The sequence below is a fragment of the Periplaneta americana genome, chromosome 1, assembly GCF_040183065.1.
Source record: "Periplaneta americana isolate PAMFEO1 chromosome 1, P.americana_PAMFEO1_priV1, whole genome shotgun sequence".
NCBI lineage: Eukaryota > Metazoa > Arthropoda > Insecta > Blattodea > Blattidae > Periplaneta > Periplaneta americana.
This window is the reverse complement of record NC_091117.1, coordinates 12,003,834-12,026,525: the sequence shown is the minus strand read 5'-3', so window position 1 is coordinate 12,026,525 and position 22,692 is coordinate 12,003,834. Positions and strand designations below refer to the sequence as shown.

Sequence of the window (22,692 nt, the reverse complement as noted above, 5' to 3'; positions counted from 1 at the left end):
ATAATCTTAAATATTTATAAAATATTTCGTGTTTCGAGATGAGTTGTGTTTTATTCTGAGACTGTGACAAGTTGAAACTGTGTCACGATTTTATTTACATGTCGAGAGATTATACAGGGTGTAATTTAACGTATGCGACTCACTTCACTGATGGATTCCACAATTAAAAAGAATGAAATTAATTCATATAAACATAAGTCTGATTTCGTTTTGTTTCTAAGCCCCAGCCCCAGTGTTAAAAGTGACCATCTTGCATGTCCGTGCAAGTCTGTAACTTATCTTTTCCAAGCATTCAGTAAAATTGTTAGATCTTTCGGAAGTCTTACTCTTGTTAAGAGAACTGAAATAATTGCAGAGCAAGAAAGTGTTCACAGAATAGTCATCCTCCCTTGTTAAGTTTGAAATATTGTATGGCAATAGTTTAATGGAATCATTTATTCTAGCTTAAGTTGTCGGTGAGTTAATGGAACACAAAATTGACTATAACTCAGAAACAAAGCGAATTTGGGCACAAGTACATATATGAACTAATGTTATTGTTTTTTTTAAGTGTTAAGCCTTCCTTGAAGTGTATCTATTACACATATATCACATTAACTCTTTGGTAATAAAGTACATTTAAATCCAGTGCATGTGAAATGTAACATTTTTCTAAAATTGCCATCATTCCTACATAAACTGTTTCCTATTTTTTTTTTTAACTGAATTGCTTAAGATACGATTACGAAGTTTATGCTGCATTGAAATGTTTCTTTCTTGTGATAGAGGTTAATATATTCTCTTGTATAGAATCTGCGTTGTAGATTTCATAGAAAAATACTTTTTTTTTTTTTCCCCCTCTGAAATTTCAATAAAGCACAACCAATAGCTTCATCATTCATTCATTCATTCGTCTCGCTGTGCTTGTGTGAACCTTCTCACCTCGAAATTTCATTATGTAAACTCAAAATATCTGAAGGATTCGTTAATATACATGTAAGAAAAATATTCTTTCATAATTGTATGAAACCTTGTCAGAGTTGGAACTTTATATTACGCCACTCTAAACAATACCATGCATTCTCTGGTCTGGAGCATTGGGAAACATGTGTCTATATTAAATAGGAAGCTAAATTTATTTACACAGATGTGGTTTACTATTCAAAGCAGAAAACTTAGTACTTTCGTCATTCATTATTTTGCAAAGAACCATACAATTTAAAGAATGATAGTTTTATCTACTAATAGAATTCCTTTCTGGTAGAATATAGTAAAATTGAAAGTACACAAAATGAGACATCAAATCTTTACATACAAATATATGATACTATATTTTAGATGTTCACTTTTTTTTCCTGTGGAAGCAGATTAACTGAGAAAATGCGCACTGCTTCAACACCAGTGACAAAGGGTTAAGAATGCATGTGTGAGCTGATAACTTAAGGAGTCAACACTATCAGAATGTGAACTGTTTTGTTTTTTTATCATTCCTTAAAGCTCAGGATCGCCTTAGCCTGGTGTATGTTGTGCTTTCTACCTCTTGAGCTTTCTTTGCCTATGTCCGCAGTTTTTTAACTCAGTGAACCAAAGTCTTCTTACATTATTCATGTCTACACACAAAGATGTTATGTATAGCAATTCAGTCGAACAGATTATATAAGTTAGAATTAAACCATAGACTTTGATGAAAATTGTATGAGTAAGTGTGACTTTTTTTTGTAACTAATTTACTACTGCATCTAAATGGGGTGAGGATAACTTGAAAGTAGAAAAAAGGATGGACCACTTTTATGTTTGTTCTAAGATAATTCTTTATCCCCATTAGTTTTTATTATTTCTCTTTCGATTATCTATGTTACTTTAAAATATGAAAGTTTTTACTTACAAATATAGTCATCTCTTATCAGTGAACCATTCCTAAAAGTAATTAATTCTGCAAGAAAATGAAGGGAGTGAGTTTATCTCATATTATTTAAATTTGGGGATATTATTGTGTGTTACATCAACAATCCAAACTCTGTTCCCAACAGAATTTCAACAAACGTGACTAAAACTGGATAAAAGTATTTTTAAGTGTACAAATGTTTTGGTTATAGTGTAGAAGCAATTTAAGATTGAAGCATCTTCTGACAATTTTTCTGAAAATGCTGTCATTAAAAATGCAAAGAAACAGTAATAAACAGTACAAAAAAGTGAAATTCTGAATTCGTGGACTCTGTTGTTGAATCTATTATACAATATCATTTTTGCACTGTTTCTTCAGATGTACTGTCTGAATGTTATAATCAATAAAATTGTTTTCTAGTAGGATGAATACTGAATGAGTGTAAAGTTAAATGTATTCTTAGAAGTTGAAGAAACAAAAATGGTTTCATGTCTGAAATGAGCTATGAAACTTCGACAGAGTATCCAGTAATTTTTAAATTATGTTTGTCATTTCGAGGGGCATTAAACCAATGTGATAATGGAAAGCAGTGGCAAGTCCCTGACTCAAACTCGATGTTTGAATGTTGGTTTCATAATCAATATGATTCTCATATTCCATCTCACCTTCAGTTTTTTTGTAAATGCAATATCAGAAAGCATTATGATGTGCTTATTAGGAATGCAGAAATATGCAGTTACGTGATAACACTGTGTTTAATGAGCTAAAACATTGATAGTTCGCAAAGGTAATTTATCAGCATAGTAATTTAGTTCTTGGGAAAAGAAACTCAAATGCAGTGATTTTCAGATCCTGATCATACATTGAAATTCAGGTGATTCACAGAAGTTCAGAAGCTCAAGATCAGTAATCTGATTGGCCAATCATCTGGTTAGATGCAGTTAATTCATTTATTTTTAGGGTCAGCATGAAATAATGTGGCACAAAATTACTATTGCATAAAAAGCAAATGTAAGTATAAATGTAATAAAATTACAATATATGCTGTAGTTAATAACACTTATGATTAGTTTGAATTCATTAATTCAGACTCTCCAAAATACATACACATCACGAGTTCAGTTTTGTTCTCCTGGTCAGATATTGCTTCAGCAGTCAATAAGTCATTTATTGTCATTAATCAGTATAAACTGAAATAGATATTTTCAAAAACAGTTCATAGTTGCAATAAATACAATTAAAATAACATATAGTAAGATACAAGCATTATAAAAGTATTGAATTTGTTTGTAAAGCTAAAAATTTAACTATATGAAATGAGTTCACTATCGGCCATGAATAAATATAATATCGTAAAAATTTATTACATTGTAATTGAACAATATTTTGAGGTAATTTATGGAACAAATTTTATCGAGTCTACATTTAGGAACATTGATTATGTGTTTATATCTCAAATCATGAATATGATCTGTATAATTATTTTTCATATAAATTAGAACAGTGTAGATACACGAGTTTAAAGTAGTTAAAATATTGAATTATACAGTGACTTCTATCAGATATCTTAGCCATTACTCATGTCATATCTTATTTTTGCAAAATAAGAATTTCCTTAATATATTTCCCAATTTAAAATACCATAATTAATTACACTATAAAAGAAAGCAAAATATGCATTTCTTACATACTCTTAATTCATTGGAATTTTCAGAAAAGTTTCTGTCACTGTCTACATTTACTTGGTAGCTCATTTGGTAGAGCAACTGACTGCGAGCTAGAAGGTTCTGGGTTCAATCCTGGGTGGTAGTGGTGAAATTTTTCTCATTGCCAAAAACTTCCAGAACAGCCCCAAAGTTCGCTCCTGTCAGAGGTTGGAGCATGGTGCCAACCACACCAATTCATTTTAATGCTAAGCATGATGTTTTACCTTCATGTCCCCAAGCACCTTCATGACGTGCGAATGGGATGTCTTAACCTTTACCTTTTACTTCAAAGCATCTAACTGCAAAGTCAAAGTATAATAGTCTTTCAGTAACCCCCTCAGTATCTAGGCTTCACAACGAAAATTTAAAAGTTATATAAATAAATAAAAAATATATATATCTGTGAATTGTAATGTTAATGTGTATTCCGAAAATTTAATTGAAAATGACTTGTTTCACCCTGAAGGTTTTGTTTTGGTATATTTTGCAGTGTCGTGTTAAAAATTCACATTTAAAACATAAACCAGAGTCCCAAATATTCTATAAATTACAATCGGCCAAAAATTTCGCGCATATTACTACCAAAAAATATCATCTCTATTACATGATCCATAAGCCAATTCATGTAGTGAATAGTCTAGTTCCCATTATTGCTGTTTCTTTGCATTGTAACTTCGAAATAACACATTCTCAGAAAGCGTATCATAAGGTATTTAGCCTTATTTTGGTCTTAAACATTACGCCATTAAAACACAATGTTCAGACAACAAATGGCGATGTTGGGACACAAAATGCTTAAAAACATCACAGTCTCATTGGCAAAAATGTAATTGTAAATGAACAATCACTTTATAAGTAATACAGTTACTATGATTTTTGTATGAACATCAACTGATAAATGCTGTATTAAGAGATATGTATATATGTGTTCTTTAATGTTTGGATATTGAAACAAAAAGGCATTCTACCACGAAAATGTTAATTTAGAACATTCTGCAGACTGTTGTAGTCTTATTCAAACTGTTATGACATCACCTTCAGCATAACCATATGCAAATGAAAATATCTTCTGCTATACGTTATTTTGTCATGAAAACTAGAAGACTTGTGACTATGATTTAACTATATGTAAACGAGACAGATGGTCACTCTGTGTCTGGTTGGAAGTTGAAAGTACAAAAGAAATATTATTTTATAGACAGTTGTCTCACTTTCGTGTTGGAGGATTCAGAAGCACTTGTTTGATTTTCTAGCACAGGTTTTATAGAATCACGATAACTTGGTCTCTCTGTGGTGTATATAATTTATGAGTTCCCACAATTTTACAGATAAGAACAACATTGGCGTTTCTTTAATGCTCAATTTAGGAAACGTTTTTTTGATCATATTGTGTTTTTTTTATATGCTTGAGACTTCCATTTATTATGTATAACATTGCAATATTTGTCAAAGTAACTTAAAGTTAGCTTCGATGAATTAAGTTACATTTTAGTGCTGGCATGTTTTCATGTCTGAAAATAAATGGAGTACAAGACAGAAGTTGGTGGTATGGCAATTAGTTTCTGTTCCTTTCCTGTTCCTCTCCCATAGTGATACACTTATATTTTATAAGGTGAATGGCATTTCATGACACCGTATGGTGATGGTGGTGATGGCGTCATCGGTGATGGATGTGCATGCATTGAATATTTCCATATGCAAATTCATTATAAAGTTTCTCTTGTTTTAAATAAAGTTGAATGCAATATATTGGGTTGATGCGAAAGTTCATAACATTTTACGCTGGGACAAAAGTTATCTAAGACTCTCAGCCAATGTTGAGGTAGTTTTTCCATTCTGTGTCTGAAGAAATCTGCTGGTTTGGAGTAGAGATGGGTAAAAAAAGCTGGAACAGTTTATTTGAAACTGTTTGGATACGAAACAGTTTCGTGAAATAACCTGTTCCTACTGTTCCAAAGAGTGGTACACTGCTCAAACGTTCCACATGGTTCCAACAGATAAACAGTTCAATTTCTAAATAGTTTTCCTCTTCTTTGCTGTCTGCAAAGGCCATGTGTAGCGTTATCATTGACCTCCAATCGAAAGTAGATATAATATTATCCATGTTCCACATGGCCTTCGTCCAACAGTAGCCTATGTAGGATCACACAATTTAATTGTACGAATCAAATTCCCTAATAAATCTGATATTAATTATTAGCTGGCCATTGATGGAGAATATGTTCATGGTGCCCTAACATAGTGTTAATTATTAATATACCGCGAAAAATATCAGTGACTAATGTCATCGTTATTAAACTATTTTACTATTTTTACTAAAATCGATTCATTTTGAATTGTAGTTATTTACTGTACCCTTAACAGTAACCCACGAAAAATGACTTTCGTTGTCATAATACACTGAACAGCTGATTTAAAGACGATTCAAGGGCTTTGAAACATGTTCCCGAAGCAGATGAGAAGTTGAAACAGTTGGAACACTTGGCACTGATGTTGTAAACATATTATTATGAAACTGTTTCTTTAAAACTGTTATTTTGGAACAGCTTCGTTCATATAACAGTTACAGTCAAAACTGTTTCTTAAAAAGAACAGTTTATCCCATCTCTAGTTTGGAGTTAAAGAAGTTGTCAAGCCAAGTTTGTAAAACATCTTCATTATCAAAGGAGTTTCCATAATTGAAGAGTCGGCTGGAACAACGTTGTAAGTTACATTTGGTAAAATTTACAGGAGCTGAAGAAATGTGTACACTTACGTTGTTCCAGGGTAGCAAACTTTTGGGTAGACAAATCTCATGTATTGCATTGATGGACAGTTGCAAGCCAAGGAGTATAACAAGGTAACATGACATACACACAGAAACACGCCGAATGAAAATTTTGTAACTTACAACGTTGTTCCAGCCGACGCTTCAATTGTTGGATAGAGAACAAAAAAGTGGAAATCTGAGGGCACGAGGTCGAGAGAATGTGCAGGATGTGGAATCACCTCCCAACCAAGATCCTAGATAGCTGTTCTTGTCATGTTGGCATACATTATCGTGTTGCAGCAGCACTTGATGCTGTCTTCCCAGTCGTTTTTCTTACATTGCGGCCGCAAGGCGTCTGTGTTGTTGACAATAAATGTCAACAGTTATGGTTACGTTCATGGGAATCAATTCGTAATACAGTAGCGTGCAAATTAATCTGAACAATGTAATTACTTATGCAAAAACACTCAAACGGGATAAAAAAAGGATCTAAGACATACCTCAGTAATCTATGCGGCCTCCCTTGTTCCTAATAACAGCTCTGAGACGATTTGGCATGGATTCCACTAATTTCCCACAAATATTCATTTCTTCATCGCGAAACCATACACCATCTCCTCCTCCTTTGTAGAACAATCCATTTTTTGCATTCTTCTTTTGCAAATTGACCACAAGTTCTTAATGGGGTTGATGTCGGGTGAGTTGCCTGGCCAGGGGAGTACCTGAATATTCTTCTTGTTGAAGAATTCTGTAGCTTTTCGAGATGTATGGCATGGTGCCAGGTCTTGTTGGAACACACCTCGGCCATCCGGAAATGATTTTTGCAGCTGGGGTACGATTATGGTTTCCAATAAGTGAATATATTTGTCAGAATTCATCATTCCTTGATAGGTATTAATGCTCCAGGCCCTTCATGTGTAAAACAACCCCAAAACATTACTTTAGGGGGTATTTGGGTGCTTGTTGGAGATGAGCTGCTGTTACTTTTTCGGATCCTTTCCGTACGTAAGAAACACGGTGGCCGTGGACCTCGAAATGAGACTCATCGGAAAAAAGTACATTCTTCCAGTCATTCACTGTCCAGTGTTGATGTAATTTTGCCCACATTAAGCGTTTTTTGCACATAACAGGGGTTAGCAGTTGCTTCTTAATAGGCTTACGAGCCCTTCATCCAGCTTCCAAAAGCCTACGCTGCACTGTTGTGACGTGAATATTCGCCCCAGTGGTAGCCATTAACTCGCGGGTTAAGTCGACAGCAGTTAGTCTAGGATTTAATTTACTTTTCCTGACAATTAAATGATCATCTGCAGGTGAAGTCTTCCTTTTCCGGCCACAGTTTCCTTTTTTCTGGGATGTGATGGATCCAGTCTCCATGTATCTTTTATGATCGAATTAACAGTAGCCAAATGGATGTGACATTCTGCAGCAATTTGCCTCTGTGTCATAGAAGAATGCTCTGCTAATGTTGTAATTTTAGACCGTTTTCGTGGAGTTGTATCCATTTGTGAAGACGACAGAATGTACACAGGATTGCAGTATTAAGTCTTCAACACAACTGAAATGCTTATAAGTACAAAACGACAGGCAAAATGTCACATATTATAAAAAAAATGACAGATCTTCAACAATGGAATTACACGTACTACAGATGTCAATTAAAGCGGTATGAGCAGCTGTGAGGCCAACAATGACAGAAAATGTAAAAATATGTCGTGTTCGGATTAATTTGCACGCTACTGTACATGATGTCTTCTTTATCCTACCAGTCCCTTAACATCATCTTCTGTGAATGGATACTAACTTTTGTTGTACAGGGTGTTGTGTGTTGAAACAACAGAACCATTTTCTTGCAGTGCTTTCTCCGATGGTATGCTTTCTTTATTTGGCATAGTGTCGAGCTGCGTCTGCTGTCTTTGCTCCTCTGTTAAACTCAGAAGAATATATGTAGGAAGTATTGTCGATACTCTATGTTCTTTAGCCCACAAATAGCACAAACTTTCTTCAAATCCGCAAAATTTAAGGTGTATTAGGAGCACAACACTTCCAAGTGGCAAATGATAAACATTTCCTAACAAGGCAGCATTGTGAGGATGAAAAAACACTATGAACTTATGCATCAACCTAAGATAACAAAAATATTTAATGCCAGAGATCATAACAGACGACTGCTTTTTTTTTTTTTTTTGTCTCCCTCTAGCTTCGTACATCTTGACGCATAGCCATTTGCACTTCTGCTTGCTTTTGGTGATTATTGTGTTAAACAACAGAATACCAAAAGCAATCCTGAATTATAATCCAAGAGGGAAAATATCGTGAAGATGTCCTAAGAAATGATGGCAAGAAAACGTTGGTGTCTTCAAAGGACAACAACACTGATGGTTGATGATGAATTGAATTTGTATGAAAAGTCTTAAGATTATTAAAGTTACTGTAATATAAACAACTCAAAAATCATAGAAATAGTCAGCGGTCAAGATATAAGTAACAACACAATGAGGGGTGTAATCAGAGAAAAGGGACAAACCACATCTTGATACGTAGGATATGTCAAGAAACATCTGCAGACTAAACTCAATGACAACATAGTACTGTATTCCGTGGCCACGACTGTATTCCAACCGTATACCGTAAACTGGGGACACTTGAACCACCTCAGAAAGTTTCATTAACTCCTACAAAAAACGTATACCTTGAGAAACTTTCATTGCTCTCCTATATGTTGAATCTTGCGACATACAAACCATAGGCAAGCAGCTTTATTGCATTGTCACTATTGTTATGTATTTATTTATTTATTGTTTTATGGGTATACTTGAGCCACCCATTTAAAAATGATATGTGGTGCAAGTTAAACTTCATATGAGGTTACTTGAGTTAATAAAACCTTAAATGATAACATTTTATAGATTTGGGTACAGTATATATGTAGTTTATTATCTTTAGCTATATTCTATAATTCACTGAGATAATATGCACACATAATTTTCTTTTCTTTAATTCCAAAATTTGAATTAAAAAATTACAAAAATCACAGAAACAAAAACATCTAAACACCTGATTTGGCTCAAATATCCCCGATGTCTCAAGTAACCCTACCTTACCCATAATTCATATCTGTAAAAGTTTGGGTTAGCACAGATGGCAGAGCATTCTAGTGTATGTGACTGATCCCTTTATCTGATTGGGTTCCTCAATTCTTTTATTGTGACCTCTCACTGGTGAATAACCACAAATAAGAATCGTACTATGCCCTAATTTTTGTGACTCACCAAAAAAACTGATGAGAAAATATAGCTCGCTCACCATGAGAAGTAACTAGAGATATGTATGTTATGTTTTATTTAACGACGCTCGCAACTGCAGAGGTTATATCAGCGTCGCCGGATGTGCCGGAATTTTGTCCCGCAGAAGTTCTTTTACATGCCAGTAAATCTACTGACATGAGCCTGTCGCATTTAAGCACACTTAAACGCCATCGACCTGGGCCGGGATCGAACCTGCAACCTTGGGCATAGAAGGCCAGCGCTATACTAACTTGCCAACCAGGTCGACTAGAGATATGTATGTGTGTACAGAATATACAGAAGTAAAGCACAATTGCAATTAAAATTGAATGAGGGTAATTTGGACAAAACTCACACTTGTCAAATGTTGTATTTAAAAAGAAGGAATATTTTTACTACTATCATGCAAGTTATCTGGAAGGAATGGTGAATGGGAGAAGAGTTTGTGGCAGAAGATATCAGATGATAGACGACGTTAAGATGTATGGATCATATGCGGAGACAAAGAGGAAGGCAGAAAATAGGAGAAAACGGAGAATTCTGGGTTTGCAGTGAAAGACCTGCCCTTGGGCAAAAACACTTCGAATGAATGAATGAGAGTTATGACATAATATAGTTCTTCTAATATCATCTGAAAGAGCATAAAAATGATGTTCATGCAACTAAAGTGACATCAATTTCAAAGACCTATGACTCTATAAATATTATAACTGAATTATTATGGTTCGATAATTAATTTATTAGTCGGATATTGTGAACAAAGTTGTGTGTAAATAAATTTATTTTTATTTAAGAGCATGTTTATTATGTATTACTTCATTTGTTTTGTACAGAAGCACTATGGTTATGGTTACCATGGTAACAATTTTATTGTTGATACATTTTCTTAGTCCCATGTTATGAAAGGAAAAATGTTAACAGAAAATGAGAAAATTGAGATCCTTATAATAATAGGATTTGATGACAGAAGACGTACACGAGAGGTATGCGCGCTTTTCAACGAAACTCATAAAACCGGCCACCTATTTCTCAGTCAGTTGTGAGTTGAATAGAAGAGTGAAATTCAGAGTGGATATTTACATGGAATATTTCTCAGCTACCAGTTTTAAATTAGATATCCATCTTTGTAAACCATCTTCTAAAGTAGCTAAAAAGGCCAAATTATCTACGAAAATTAGGGCATCTACACATAAATTTCGAATGTAAGAATTTACTTTGACCCTGTCTTATATGCCCGAATTCTCTGACAATTGTATTTGTATATAATGTTGCTTATACATAACCTTGAAAGATAGTACGGTATATTCTCTGCAAATGATTGCTAGCCAAAAAAAGGTAAGTCCAGTGGTGAGGTTGCCACCTTATTAGTCATTGTCAGAATCATGTGTACAACATTTCCCCTATACTTGTGGAACAATTATATTGTGGTGACTCGATCATCAGTTCTCGTCTGTATTATCAAGGTGGACTACAGGAAGATGAGGATGGTATTTGGGTAGGATAGGCTGTTAGTTGTGCATCACCATTTCTTCCTAATTTCCTTATCTCTTCGGGTGCTTCATAAAGCCAACTTCGGGCTGTATTCAAAAATAAATTCAAAATGTAAGCTTCAGCTAAATTTAACTACCTGAATTTCTTCCTGAATCTTTGTTCTTTGTTTAGACAGTCGACTCCCAATAATTCGCGGTAATTAATGCACGAACTTAACGCAAAATATCGAAATTCGCGAATTATCCGCAAATTTTTTTATTATTTAAAGTCCAGTAAAAGTTACTCTGATAAGTTCAGTTACTAAAATTACTAACTTCCAGATCTGGAGGTCGGGTTCGATTCCCAGGCTCAGCTCTTAGTGAATTTTTCTTGAAGAAAAATTGCCTGGGTGTTTAGAGTCTGGAAATTTGTATGAATGTGAGTGTGCCGGGTTAATATTAATTAGCCAATCATCAAAAATATAAAATACAATATATCAGGACTGTCACTGGGCAGTAACCTGAACACAAGTTTCAGCTTCACATTGTTGGCAATTAACTCTATCTCTTAGCACAACCATAAAGCACTAATAGATGCTACAGAGTTAATAACGGAAAAAAAAAAAAGTGCGAAATGTGAAACTGTGCAAAACATTTCGAAACATAATATTATAGAGTACTGCAGTGGAATAGAATCTTAAAGCAAGAAACACAAATTTTACAAAATATCTTATTCATTAACAAAAATAATTTGCCATCTTCTTCTTTTCTGATTTAAGATCGCAAATTTCTGAAGAGGGAGGGAGAGCATAAATCGAATAAAAACAGAAATAACATCACTTCGCCCCCATCCCTCCCCAAAAGGATGGCGAATTATTGCAAGTCGACTGTATTTTATATACAGACGTGGACAAATTATTAACAAAATTGACGATTTTTATGATAATTCCATTTACAAAATTTGACTTTTCAATTTAGACTACAGTTGACAATTTTGCATATTTCTATCATTACAGTAGATATAAATACGCAAAAATGTAGGCTATTCTAAATTGAAGAGTCAAATTTTGTAAAAGATATATAATAAAATCTTCAATATTGCTAATAATTTGCAAATATGCAAAAATGTCAACTGCAGTTTAAAGTGGAGAGTCAAATGTTAAAAAAATATATAATAAAATATTCAGTTTTGCTAATAATTTGGAAATATCCAAAATGTCACCTGTAGTCCAAATTGAAGAGTCGAATTTTGTAAAAATATACAAAAAAAAAATCTTCACTTCTGCTAATAATTTGTAAATATGCAAAAATATCAATTGTAGTCTAAATTGAAGAGTCAAATTTTGTAAAAATATACAATACAAATCTTCAATTTTTCTAATAATTTTGAAATACGCAAAGATGTCAACTGTAGTTTAAATTGAAGAATCATATTTTGTAATAATATATAATAAAAATCTCCAATTTGCTAATAATTTGTCCACGTCTGTATATTCAAAACTTAAGTTTCACTCAAAAGAAGGACAAAAGACGTCTGGCTTATGTATTTAGGGTGACGTCATTTTTAAATTCCAAAAGCAGGACAAAACGGCTTAAGGGGACACTCTGATGAAAAATGTGAACATTTTTGGGATTTCTCCCCCTCTTCAAAACACCATAATATGTGTATTTTCATCCTACCAAAGGAATTTGTTCAATTTCCGTTTCTAAGTTGGTTTAAAAAGTGTTTTTATAATGTCTGTATGGACAGTAAAATGGAAGTAGTGTACTTAAAGTTGCCATTTACCGTAACATATTTTTTTTAGCATTTCTGACCTTATATTTTATAATAAATATTGTTGAATCTTTATGCAGTTTTACAGGCACATAGACACCATGCCCAAGATCAGTTCCAAGTGTTGATTTAGTATAAGTTTGTTTGTGCCCCAAATAATAGTAATTTTTGTCAAATTAAAAAAAAATTGAATTATAAATTTTGAAAACGGTGATTATAAAACTAAAGAACATATAGGAGAAATGATACTAGGGGTTATTTCTCTAATTATTCTGCATCATATATTAAAATTTGAAAATCTGTGCTTCAGTGGCTGACCATGATAATATCTTTGAAAAATATTGGAGTGCAAGAGGTCAAATGACTTTATTGTCAAATGCCTGGCATTAGAAAACAACAAACAACATATTAAAATTTGATAAATCTAAAACTAAATTTGAGTAAAAATATAGCATATCCAAAAAAAATTTAAAAAACTCAATACTTTCAAATATTCAATTTTTCAATACAATGTCGATGGGAACATAATGTGAAAATTTGGTTGAAATCTATAAAATAAGCCACCGGCGTGGCTCAGTCGGTTAAGGCATTTGCCTGCCAGTCTGAAGTTGCGTTCGGGCGCGGGTTCAATTCCCACTTGGGCTGACTACCTGGTTGGGTTTTTTCCGAGGTTTTCCCCAACCGTAATGTGAATGCAAGGTAATCTATGGCGAATCCTCAGCCTCATCTCGCTATCACCAATCTCATCAATGCTAAATAACCTAGTAGTTGATACAGCGTCGTTAAATAACCAACTAAAATTTAAAAAAAAAAATTATAAAATAGAAAAACGTTTTGAAAGTTACTAGAGTACCCCTTAAAGCTTGACATCTGGCAACCCTGGCCATTGTACAGTAATGGAGAATGATGCTAGAATCACACATTTGCGCACCAGTTGCGTGGAATATCAACTGCTAGATATGTTGGTAAACACATCATTGGGTTGACATTTTGAATTTATGTAAGCGTTCTTGGTTATTTCTTTCATGATAAGGACTTTCATTTCACGAAGCTGCAGAGTACTGCAACTCTTCTGTGCCAACTTAATGAACCACGTTAGAAGGAAGAGTGGAGCCTTTTGCTTAAATTTGCTGTATAAAGTTGTTACACGTGATTGGATTACAGGTTTGGTGATCAACCACCCTCTGGTAAGAGTTGGGGTATTGAAGAAGATCTGGGTGGAGGTAGGTTTCCACCCTCAGGTAGCAGAGAAGATAGATTTGCAGATTTTGGCAAAACTGGTTGGGGAAGACCAGAAGAAAGAGGACCAGCATGGGAACATGGTGGTCGATCACGAGATTGGGAACAAGACTTTGAGCTGGAGCCTGCAACTGTGGTAGACTATGGCCACAGACCCGTTGCTGCAGGTAAGCGTAGGAACGGTCCTCTGAAAGAACATGATGAGTAAGGCTAGGATTTGTATGTAATTACATGTTCTTTCCCTTTGCATATACATAACTAAAAATGATAAATGTTCACGAATTAGAACATTACACACCATATAGGAAAATTTATCATTACATATTTCTACTTTCTTTTATCCAATAGTAATATGCATTACAAGAGCGGTATGTTGACGTTTTCATGGTCGAGGAAAAGATTGAAAAAGCGAAACGTAATTGAGCTTTTTTAATTTCCGAGAACATGGAAACAAACATACTGCTCGTGTATCGTACATTATTTTGTGCGAAGATCGTTTATTACATACCTGAAAGACGAATTTCTAATTAGTTGCAATGAAATCTCCATGTTGGTTTCTCTTTAATGACTGCAACTTCGGAAAACCAAAATATCTTTCTTCAACATTGTTGCTATAAAATGTTTTCTGTGTTTACTATACTCCAGCAGGCCGTGATATACGTCTGTCTTCCCCCCCCCCCCCAGTCTATAAATGCGAACTTAAAACAAACGGTAAGGTTATGTAATGATTTATTTTTCATTTTAATATTTTAACAATATTATTTATATAACATATTGCAGTAATAACATCCGCATCTGGAATCTTGTTGATTTTTTCACGGCTTCCTTAATGTTACTTGTATCAGGAATGCAATAAGTTTCGTGGAGTAGTAGACTTTACTTAATTTTTGCAAATATTTAAAAACAATAATTAACATTGCAAGTTAGGTGAAATTGCAGTGGTAAGTTTCCAATTTATAATTGTTACTATGTTACACGTCTCTAAAAATAATATGTTAAAAGCCTAAAGCAGTAAAATGAATGTCGCGCTTAAGCGGTAAGAAGAGGGAAATTGTTATGTGTGTTACATTGGGAATACTGAATGTGGTATTTCACACTTACCGCGTATTGGTTCTGTGCGAAAAACAAGCAAATACGCACGATCTCGCACAAAACTACATATTCTGTCTCTTAATTAAAAAATCGTAAGCAGAATATAATTTAAAACAGCCTGTATGACAATATTTGAGTAGCTTAATATCAAAGGCGGACATCTGACCCGGTGCTGGACCCCGGACTCATTTCACCGACATTATCACCTTCATCTCATTCAGACGCTAAATAACCAAGATGTTGATAAAGCGTCGTAAAATAACCTACTAAAAAAAAAAAAAGACATATGATCTTCAGATGAAATTTAGATAATGTGGATTTTTATACATTTTTTCATGCTTTTTTCAGTTATGGTGAAATTATATACAAACTCTAACACTACATTTATAAAAATAAATTGTTTTAAAATACTACAAAAACACTGTGAAACAAAAAAGTGCCTCTAGATCAAAACTACGGAGATGACAGATGTCCGTCTTTGATATTAAACTACTCATTTGTTCACATTAGAAACTCTGGTACCTGACACTGAAACGGATTTCCCAAGCTATTCAAAAGTTGCTGAGAAAGGGCCAGAGTCTGTTTACTGGACAGATAGCTTAAACAGCGACAATGAAAATAATTGTGTAACTTCTGTTAAATATCAGCATTTTTCATACAGAATAGTGGAATTTATTAAATTTTACATATATGACATGTTTAATTAATCACTTGCTGTAGCCTACGACATTTTATTTTGCAAAAATATAATTAGTAAAATGAGGGATCTTCAAGGTAACTTAATGTTTAATATAAAATTTATATACAAATTAAATTTTAATGTACTTTAATATTACATATTTATTGTTATGTAATTTACATATTAACTACATATTTTACCTAATATTATTACATAAATATGTACACATTTTGCATGTTGATATTACATAAAAATCCTAGCCTTAATGATAAGTCACTTTTCTAAAGTTTCAGGAGAGCATTTTTTAACTTCAAACACAGCCAAGACTAGTTTATTAATTTACATATTTAGTTTGAGATACCATGTTACAAAGCAGGCGTTTTGCCATTCTGATTTATAGAAAGATAATTCACTTTATGAGCTAACAGATGGCACGAAAAACCAAACACAAAAGAAAGTGACTTAGTATGTTCTTTCCATGCACCATTCATAATTATATCTAATTAAATTGTAACAATAAAGAGTCAAAGTTTAAATGGAATTTATGTCTATAGTTATCACAGTTAATGCCATAAAAGATCAAATTTATTAGCAACTTTGGTTGCAAGTAAATTTATCTACTCAAAATTGAAACCTCAGGAGGTATTTATTACGGTAATTTTGTGAATGAAATAATAAATTATTAATAAATATGATGATATGAAAGTATATGATTATGTCTCGTGACCAGAATATTGTACAAAATGGAAATATAAAAATTTGAGATTTATCCTTCGAAGAGGTAGAAAAATTAAAATATCTTGGAGTAACAAATATAAATGACACTCGGAAGGAAATTAAACACAGAATAAATATGGGAAATGCATGTCATTATTCGGTTTAGAAATTTTGTTATCTAGTCTGCTGTCAAAAAATCTGAAAGTTAGAATTTATAAAATGGTTATATTACCGGTTGTTCTTTATGGTTGTGAAACTTGGACTCTCACTTTGAGAGAGGAACAGAGGTTAAGAGTGTTTGAGAATAAGGTTTCTAGGAAAACATTTGGGGCTAAGAGGGATGAAATTACAAGAGAATGGAGAAAGTTACACAATGCAGAACTGCATGCATTGTATTCTTCACCTGACATAATTAGGAACATTAAATCCAGACGTTTGAGATGGGCAGGGCATGTAGCATGTATGGGCGAAACCAGAAATGCATATAGAGTGTTAGTTGGGAGGCCGGTGGGAAAAAGACCTTTGGGGAGGCCGAGACGTAGGTGGGAAGATAATATCAAAATGGATTTGAGGGAGGTGGGGTATGATGATAGAGACTGGATTAATCTTGCTCAGGATAGGGACCAATGGTGGGCTTATGTAGGGCGGCAGTGAACCTCCGGGTTCCTTAAAAGCCAGTAAGTAAGTATTAAATACAAAGTATATGGTTATGTCTTGTGACCAAAATATTGTACGAAATGGAAATGTAACAATTGGAGATTTATCCTTTGAAGAGATATAAAAATTCAAATATCTTGGAGCAACAGTAACAAATATAAATGACACTCGGAAGGAAATTAAACACAGAATAAATATGGGAAATGCCTGTTAGTATTCGGTTTAGAAGTTTTGTCATCTAGTCTGCTGTCAAAACATCTAAAAGTTAGAATTTATAAAACGGTTATATTACCGGTTGTTCTTTATGGTTGTGAAACTTAGACTCTCACTTTGAGAGAGGAACAGAGGTTAAGGGTGTTTGAAAATAAGGTTTTTAGGAAAATATTTGGGGCTAAGAGGGATGAAGTTACAGGAGAATGGAGAAAGTTACACAACACAGAACTGCACGCATTGTATTCTTCACCTGACATAGTTGGGAACATTAAATCCAGACGTTTGAAATGGACAGGGCATGTAGCACGTATGGGCAAATCCAGAAATGCATATAGAGTGTTAGTTGGGAGGTCGGAGGGAAAAAGACCTTTGGGGAGGCCGAGACGTAGATGGGAAGATAATATTAAAATGGATTTGAGGGAGGTGGGATATGATGATAGAGACTGGATTAATCTTGCTCAGGATAGGGACCGATGGCGGGCTTATGTGAGGGCGACAATGAACCTCTGGGTTCCTTAAAAGCTATTTGTAAGTAAGTATTATTATTATTATTATTATTATTATTATTATTATTATTAAATAAGAAATTTAATTTACTAAACTAGTACAATTGAACATGGTTATAGTGTCATTGAAAGGACTAAAGAAATTATGTCGCAATAAACGAATGTCACTATAAATAAATAGAGTCTAGAAATACAAATTCAAAGAAGATTCACAATATTACTTACTTTGTACACCACTATAATTTAATTTGTAATTTTATATAGGCCTACAGTACTGTAACCTTTCTTTATACTTTACGCCATATTTGTTTCTCACCTCCCTCCCATTGTTTTGAAAAAATGTACTGGATTGTAGAAATAGTGAAATATGGAGTGAAATACTTACCACATTTCTTGCTGGCAATTTCACTCATTTACTTACATTGTGTTTTGAAGACAGTTACAGTGAGCTGTTTCTAATGTTGCATTTTTATGTACAGATACCGGACCTGCAGTTGGGAAGTTTACAGAACCAGTGCAGACATTTGACTATGGTCATGGATCATCATCACGACGTACAGATATTCCACCTGCAGGTATGTGTTCAGCATCATATTGTTTACATGAAAGCTGTGTTGATAGCTATTAGAATAATTTTAGAAGTGAATCTGTTCTGGTTGTAATAGGAGTATAATAAGTAGGGCTAGGATTTTGATGACCTAAAAATCATGAAAAAAATGTCCTAAAAACAATGCATTTATAACCTAAAAATCTTATAAAAATGCCCTAAAAATTGATCTTACATAATTGGCTTAGTACAAAAAGAAGTTTTGTACTACTTAATATTTAGACTAATAATTAAATTAAATGTTACATAATTTTTTCTAAATAGTACACTTTAATTAATTACTTTACCTGATGTAGTTTCCATGTACGATCGTTCACCTCTGCTTCGGCATGTGCATGTGAGGTCAGCAGTCAGCTGTTCGGTCTTGGCCCTTCATGGGTTGTAGCGCCATGGATTTACTTTACTTTTAGTTTCCATGTAGTCTACCACAAGGCCACTCTTATCCGGAATTAGCAGGTATAGAGGAGTGTATATTGAAGGGATGGTTAGACTGATCCATTACATGGGGTGTACTACGTTAAAATGGGAATATTTGTGTAGAAAAACAATTAAAATATTATACAAAATAATGGGTATTAATGGACAAAATATGTAAAGAAATTATCAAAGGAAATAAACATTATTTTACATTAATAATGGGGATTTATGGCCAAAATTAAATGAAAATGCGTAAAAAATGATCGAATAAAACAAAAGATACTCTTATGAGTTGAAACAGGCAAAAAATGCCCTAACAAATATGTCTTAAAACACTCAGTTTATCACATAACATATAAATACTAAAGCAGCTATGTTTCTGGCTTACTAGCCCTAGTAATAAGTCTTCACTTCCTTGGAAAGTCTTACATAAAATGTTGCTAAGCTTATGTGCACACTTGCGATTTGTAATTTCGCGATTGTTTAGCTGCAAAAATGAAACAAGTGGTGTTTAATGCGAATGCACACACATGCATTTGTATAGGTAATCACGGTGATTAAAAGATTCATCCAGACCCATTTTTGTGGTTATGCGACTCGCTCGCTATGTGGACTGGTATTGTTTTGAATAGTGTCAAAAGCTGAATTTATTTATTCCAAGTCCATCCCAGAATTCTTTCTCTAAGAATGTAGTTTAAAATTTTCAAGGATGTTCTTTTACTGTCCATTCTACATGATAAGTAGAGCCCAGATTTTATGTAATTACATATTCTTTTCCTATATACATTATATAGCTAAGAGAAAAGCAGAAATGTTGGTGAAGCACTCTAAAAAAATCATTCCAATGTTTTACTGATTTTGAAGTATATTGTCTATTAAAAAATTAACACAGTTATTTTTTTTTATCAATTTAACCTCGATTTCCTCAATAAATATGCATTTGGGAATTGCTTATACTGCCTGTTCTATCTTCTGTGCATCCACCAATCAAACATATTGTCGTAATTCCTGCAATAACTCCTATGTACAAAATATAAAATTTTTCAGTATATAGAAAAATACATTTATTCATTCTATTACAGTGGTACATAGGAGATTGTGAATTCTTACATTTTCGAAAGAAAGAAATATAATTACATATAGGAGATTTTATTATTTGCTATATCAGCGTTCCAATATGGCGGATAGTCAGTAACAGCATACAAACCGCTCCTAGTTTAGACGTTGTTAAGAAGGTGAATATCTAGTGTTAAGTGTTAGAATAGTGCTCATCCAGTTTATAAAGTGTTACAGAATTATTGTGCTTATATACTTTGCAATCATGCCTCCGAAAATGTTAAAGTCTGAAGAAATCGAGGCTACAGTGCAGCGAGTGGTTAAAGAAACGTTTCTAGCCATGATGCAGGAGTCTGGCGCGCTGCAAACGTTAGCCAACCTTATAAAAGATGCGGTAGTGTCGGAGCTGCAGCGTAGCATAGACTTCAACTCCGAAGTTATCCAGGACCTGAAGCAGACTATTGAGCAACGGGACCGTAAAATTGGTGAACTGGAAAGAAAAGTGGACGATCTCGAACAATATCAGAGAAGACAATGTGTCAGGATCTTCGGGATCGAGGAGGAGGTTGGCGAGAATACCGACAAGCTCGTGGTGGAACTGGCAACGAACATAGGAGTGGAACTGAAGGTAGAAGATATCGACAGAAGCCACCGGGTAGGCCGCACGACTAGCGACGGTAGACCGAGGCCTATTATTGTCAAATTCTGTAGTTACAGGAAGAGAAGTGAAGTTTTCTTTAACAAAAAGAGGCTGAAGGGCTCCGGAATGACCCTGAGGGAAGATCTGACCAAGGTAAGGCATGGCCTGTTACGGGAAGCGATAGGCAAATTTGGTGTGTCTAGTGTCTGGACTATAGACGGCGTAATATTCGTTAAAGTAGATAATGTAAAGCACCGGATAACTTGTGCTGCAGATTTGAACTTCTGAACTGTGAGCTGTTGTGCAATGTTACTTTTATTCTTCCTACTTTTTAATTTTCTTTAGTGTTAGTTTCCCAAGACTATATTATTATTATTATTATTATTATTATTTAATTATACTTTTTAATTCTTAGTCTAGGTTAGATCTACTAGCTTTTCAACTGGGTTTATATTTAGCTAAGTTAGCTAAGTTATTAATTAATAGGAAATCTTTACTTGTAGCAACTTCATATTTTTATATAACTTTTTTTTTTTCTTTTAAGTTGGATACCCTGATTTTTGACAGCAATAATCCGGTTGTCTCTGACAGAACATTGTACAATGACCTTCACTCACACCATTCCCCTATACCTGCTGACCAGAACCCTCTCTCTCACCCTGAAGCATTCAATATTTTAACAACAGCATTTTCCAAGAACTCTTCATCCCTTCACGTAGCCCATATTAACGCTCAGAGTTTGGTTGCACACTTTGACGAAATTCAATCCATATTCTCGAATCAGAATTTGCATGCTCTTCTCATCTCTGAATCTTGGCTCAAACCTACATTATCCTCAGCGACATTACACATAGATGGTTATACGCTATTAAGAAATGATCGTTTAAATAAACAAGGGGGCGGCGTTGCTGCATATGTCAGATCAGATCTCAATCCCAGAATAATACACACATCTCCTGGCGAGTATGCCGGAAAACCTGAAATGCTATTTGTAGAAGTATTGACAAGCTTTCAGAAATGCCTTATTTGTGTAATTTACCAACCCCCGAAGATTAACGATATTGCAGAGATCGAGAGATCGTTGTTGGAATTCATCACAGATTATGAACACGTCTTAATAATGGGTGATCTTAACACAAATTTGTTGGCCTCTGATTCGAACTACACTAGACATCTATTGACCATGTTCCAGGCTCTTGATCTAGCAGTCCTTCCCCTTGAACCAACCCACCATACCCAATCTTCCGAATCCCTATTAGACTTAATTATTACGAAGAATGCAGACAAAGTACAAAAACATGGACAATGTGCGGCTTCGGGAATTTCGTACCACGATATTATTTATCTAGTATATTCTTTGAAGTGTCCCAAGCCCACACCTAAACTCATAAAGTATCGTGACTTGAAACGTATTGATGAAACCCAACTACTTGAAGACGCAATAAAGATTCCCTGGGACTCAATATGGACCTTACATACTGTTGACGAGAAACTTGTTAAACTAAATGAGTATATTATAAATTTATATGACAAGCATGCTCCTATCAAATCTAAACGCGTAAAAAGAACACCAGCACCATGGATGACTGCTGACATACGTAGTATGATTACGGACAGAAACACTGCATACAAAACGTTTAAACATGACAAGACAGAAATCTCTTATAATTATTATAAACTCTTACGTAACAGAACTACTCAAGCCATTAGAAACGCAAAACTGAGACATTTTCATAACATCTTGAAGGGGGAAGCTGACCCTTCCAAACTGTGGAGAAACTTACGGACAATTGGCTTAGGAAATCCCAGGACTCAGGTAGACAGTGTGCCAGTTTCTCTTGACGAACTAAATGACCATTTTGCAACGGTACAGTCAATAACCTTGGATACGGTCGACAAACAGCAGACAGTTAACGAATTACAAATGACTCCAATTCCGGATAGAGAAATATTTTTCTTCACTTATGTCACAGAAACTGAAGTGAGAGCGGCAATAAAACGTATTACTTCTAAAGCTGAAGGT

General features: G+C 34.2%; 1 protein-coding gene across 4 annotated transcripts in view; it reads left to right on the top strand.

Annotated features, from left to right (window-relative positions):
- Positions 1-22,692, top strand: part of LOC138706149 (YLP motif-containing protein 1-like) — a 186,413-nt gene that overhangs the window by 104,006 nt on the left and 59,715 nt on the right. For all 4 annotated transcript variants that reach the window (XR_011333954.1, XM_069835260.1, XM_069835341.1 and 1 more), the window contains 2 exons: positions 14,011-14,252; positions 18,429-18,524. Coding sequence is in view for 3 of the 4 variants with exons in the window: in XM_069835260.1 (XP_069691361.1) it covers positions 14,011-14,252; positions 18,429-18,524 (338 nt within the window). In the remaining variant the exon portion in view is untranslated. The remainder of the gene's footprint in view (positions 1-14,010; positions 14,253-18,428; positions 18,525-22,692) is intronic.